At 56.8% G+C, this 4,386-nt stretch overlaps 1 protein-coding gene across 1 annotated transcript; it reads right to left on the bottom strand.

The window, feature by feature from the left end:
- Positions 1 to 824: 824 nt before the first annotated feature.
- On the bottom strand, positions 825 to 1,343 carry NGA_2129320 (uncharacterized protein; the record flags this gene model as incomplete). The annotated part of the gene is made up of 1 exon (XM_005855598.1): positions 825 to 1,343. A coding segment is annotated over one exon (519 nt), but the record flags the coding sequence as incomplete, so codon positions are not given.
- Positions 1,344 to 4,386: the final 3,043 nt, after the last annotated feature.

The following is a 4,386-nucleotide window of genomic DNA, read 5'->3' as shown; positions in this document are numbered from 1 at the left end:
GCCGCCACAGTGACCTGCTCGGCCACCAAGATACCTGGGTAGACAAGAACGGGGAGAACCTGTACGATAATGCGACCTAAATTTCGTCACTATCCATGCGGGGACAAAAAAAAGTGATTGCGTCGACTTCTCCTTTTATATGAGAATGCTCGTCTTCTACAACTGTAAGTTTCTTTTGTTTTGTACAGAGCATCTTAAAGACAGAGCTCTCACGTTGCTCTCACTTGCTTTGGGCTTTCCCTACTTACTTTACATATCGTTAAACCAAGGCCGCCGCCTCTTCTTCTTTTTTTTCTTCGGCACATGTTTGTCGTGATCCCATCCCCTGAAAAGGGATCCTGCCAGAATTTTTTGGGTCTTTGACTCGGACACAATACTGAGCGGCCCCATGGGCTCAACAAATCGGTACGCAAAGAGTACGGCACGCATGACTTGAAACGCTAGGAGCGTCTCCCATACAGCTGTCAATCCCTCGTCCCGCAGGAGGAAGAACAGCGAGCCAGCAAAAAGTGCGCTCAGACCCATGGTTACAACCTGGTACGTGAAGTCCTGCGCACCTTGTAGCACGCCACCACCCACGTTGACGAGGCCATTGATGGGCTGCATGATTGCGATGAGCCAAACAATCGGGTGCACTTTGTCAAGTATGCCCTGATCCTCGGTGAAGAAGCGAGGAAGCACGTCAGGTTGGAGAATCTGCGCCGTCGCACAGAATACAGCCAATACCCCCCCCAGCGCAACGCCCCACTTTAGCAAAAGTAAGCTCAATTCCCGTCCTCGCAGTCGGTCGCCGCGACCCAGGGCATCGGCCACCAGGCCCTGCGCAGCGATGGAAAAGGCCTCCGTCAGGAAAGACGGCGGTATCCAGAGCTGGAGCGCCACTTGGTGAGCGGCGATGTCCAAGGGCCCGATGCGTGCGGCAGCGATGCAGGACGTGGCCAAAAGGGCTTGAAGAAGGACGGTGCGAATAAAGATTTGCGCCGAGGCCTTGACAACGGGTGCCATCTCTGCCCAGGGCGGGAAGAGGTCCAGGACGGGGAGAATAGGCGGCTTCATACTCACAAACTTGGTCAGGAACAATCCCGCAGATAGCCACTCGGCGATGACCGTCGCGGCTCCTGCGGCACCCAAGCCCTTGGGATCGGCAGGGTACACGACTTCGGGGTCGACGGAGTAGTCCACTATGAAGGCGATGGCGGCCACGATGAGCGGAGTAGTCGTATCCAGGTACCCCCGGAGCGCCCCGTTCGAGACCGCCACCAGCATGAGCGCGGGTGTTCCCCAGCTCCGCACTTGGAAATACTCGACTGCCTCGGCGTAGTTCTCGGGAACGGCACCGAGCAGGTTGATGAGTGGATACGAGAGTGCCTGGAGGATGGGGATCAGGGCCAGGCCGAACATGCCCGCGAAGAAAAGCAAGCGGCCCACCAGCTCCCGGGCCGCCTCTTCCTCTCCCTGCGCTCGGAGATTGGCCACTATCGGGGTTGTGGAAGTAGCCAGGAAATTGAGGATGTAAAGGCTGAAGACGAAGACCCTCTCGGAGATGCCGTAGGCCGACAGGGACACGGAACCCAGGAAGTGTCCGATGTAATAGGTGTCAACCAGGGAGATGAGGGGCTCCAGGGCCAATGCAGCCACCACAGGAGCGGCCACCTGGAGGATGAAAAGATTCGTGTTGTTCTCAAGCCGGAGCCCGCTGAGCTGAATATCGTCGAAAATGTGCTTGAAGTCCTCCAGCAGGTGCAGATCAAACGTGATGTTTGTCGCGCCGCCCACCGAGACGGTCACGTCCGAGGACAGGAGAGAGGACGTCGATGCCTCCGCATTTACCGCCCATGCGCCCGCCTCGGCCGCCGCCTCATCGGCCTGCTCGGCCTCGCTCCCGTTGCTCGATGAAGCATCCGCAGGCTTCCCAGACAGGAGCCCCTCCGACGCATCGGGCACGGTCCCGATAAAGGGCAGTACCTCCGTGCGCACAAATGTGGACGAGGACGAATTGAGCGCGAGTGCTCGCTGATCGATCACAAGGGTGTCCTTCAGGGCGGCGGCGAAAACGCGCGTGGCCACCTCCTCGATGCGGTGCATGCGCACAGCCGAACGCTGGAGCCCAGTTTCGCCCCTCGCGTCCCCCGTCGGTTTCATCCTCGTCTTGCGGTGCTCCTCATCGTCCACAACCAGCACGGCGATGAGCTGCGCTCCGTAGCAAATGCGAACAGCCAACTCGCCTGAGGCCAGGAAGAAGGTGGGCGGAGTGGCGCCGTTTCCGTTCCGGTAGAGTTTTTTCTTCGGTTGGATGGCGCCCACATGACCTATCATCCAGTCATCCTCAGCTGCGGGGAAGACCGCCGCTGGAAAGAGCTCTAATCCGTCCCCGGCTAAGTCCCGCCGCGTTAAATAGAGTGCTGCGCGGTCTATGCCCCCCAAGGTCTCGACCACAAACAGGAGCCGCCGTTGTAGCAATTTTTTTAGCCGAAGCACGCCGCTACTCCCTTGCGCCCTTGGTCTGTCGCTCTCGGTGCCAAGGGTGGTCCCTGGAGTAGATTTCTCGTTGAACGAGAAGACGGGCATGCGACTCCCTTTCGCTTTGGCCACACGTGTCTTGTAAGTGAAGCGAAACGCGTTCACCGCCACCAATCCCAGCACTAGCCGAAAACATGAGAGCGCCTTCATAAAGGCAATGGAATCACTGCCAATTGGTGGTGTAACCTGCGCACTGCTTGATGGAGAACAGTGCTGATGTCGGCGTAGGCTCAGCTTGCGCAGATTGTTGTACCCACCATGTCGTTCTTTGCAACCTGATAACACCATGTGAGGGGAGTCAGATTAAGGTGTGGTCGAAGACTTGCTCCCCACCACGTAGCAGCTCTATTTTCCAGGAGACAACACAGCTCGATAGACCCTCCTGCACGTTCTAATGCGCGGGGTCTACTTGATCCTCTCTCCCCCTTCCTCGCTAACCCGGCGGCGACGGGGGCACATCACAGCCCTAAATACCACCGAGACAGCTGCGATAGCTCTCCATAAGTCACACTTACTGTTGACGCGCCGGACAGGTGCATGTTTTCCCCACATGATACAGGGCTGGCGTGACTGGAAGACGATCGGTATCTGGGGATTAAACGACGAACCAACCTGCCACCCTGGTACCGCGTAGATAACCCAGGCGGCGCTATAGAGGAACGAAGCCATCTGAAGGCACATATACTGGATTGTACCACCGGAAAATAATGATAGAGCATCTTAAACTTGTACAGAGTCACTTCAAGATGTTTCAGGCACAAACGGTGGCTTATCATGGACTCTTGGACATGCAAAGCTTCTTGCAGAACAAGCACCAGCAGGGAACATGCGGTCGTTCGCCTTTGAGTACAGAATATAAGCTACGCCTTCTAGAGTTTGAGCTAGCTGAGCGAGAAGATACATTGCGAAAAGACACTTTCAAAACAAATTTGCTTTCATGCGTTGACAAGGATGGATGTCTGATGGACTTGGCAACAGTAGTTCAGCCGTACCTACAACTTCTGATCAAGTCAGTGTCCCGTCGGTGTTGGAGAGAGCAGGCCTTGCTGGTCTTGATCTTACGGCGTACAGGTCTTGCTTTGAAGAAGAGACGGAAGTACTCCTTGGTTCTGGAAAAGTTGGTTCGCTGGGGAGGCCTCGAAGTTCTCAAAGCCGTCGTGAACGGATGCCTCCAGCACCAGCAGCACTCTCAGGAGCGAGCGAACAGGAATGCGCCGTTGGGAGATCCAGGAACGCTATCTAAAGAAGTAGTTGAAAGAGCGGTGTCAGAGCTATTGGTTGCCACCTTAAAAGCACTAGTCCTCCTTCCCGTCGACATCGAGGCTGTGAAAGACTCCAACATGGCGCGTTTCCTGTCGACAGTCTCGCAAGCCTTTGCGGCTGCGCCCGACTCATCGGAAACCTGCAAGGAGATTCACCATCATAATGTTGTTGTACCTCGCTTGGTCCAGATAGTGACCAACAAATGGGCGGAGTTTTCTCGAAGTACCACCCAGAGGCGACGCGAAGTCAAGACCCTCACCACCGCAGCAGCACGCCCCCCCCCAACATTAGCATCACCTGTAGCAGCGGCTGCGGGAGAGCAAACAAGGATCGGAGAAGGGCCATCTCCAGCCTTGGTTGAGTTGAGTAGCAAAGTGTCGGGCGGGCAGATTCAAGAAGGCGCCGAGGAGACGCTCGGGAAGCGGCCACGCCAAGCATCGGCGGAGGAAGCGGAGGTGGCCCGGGCGCGGCGCGTGGATCTGCGCAAAAGGGGTCGAGGTGGTGGTATACAAGTTGTCCCTTCAAGCGCGATGGCAAGTGCGCCGGCGCCAGTTGAGGTGGAGCGTGAGAGCGGGCCTTCTGCGTCGGCTCCACCCCACCCCG

This window comes from Nannochloropsis gaditana (assembly GCF_000240725.1).
Source record: "Nannochloropsis gaditana CCMP526 unplaced genomic scaffold scaffold158, whole genome shotgun sequence".
In the NCBI taxonomy this organism is placed as follows: domain Eukaryota; class Eustigmatophyceae; order Eustigmatales; family Monodopsidaceae; genus Microchloropsis; species Microchloropsis gaditana.
This window is presented reverse-complemented; position numbering and strand designations above follow the sequence as displayed.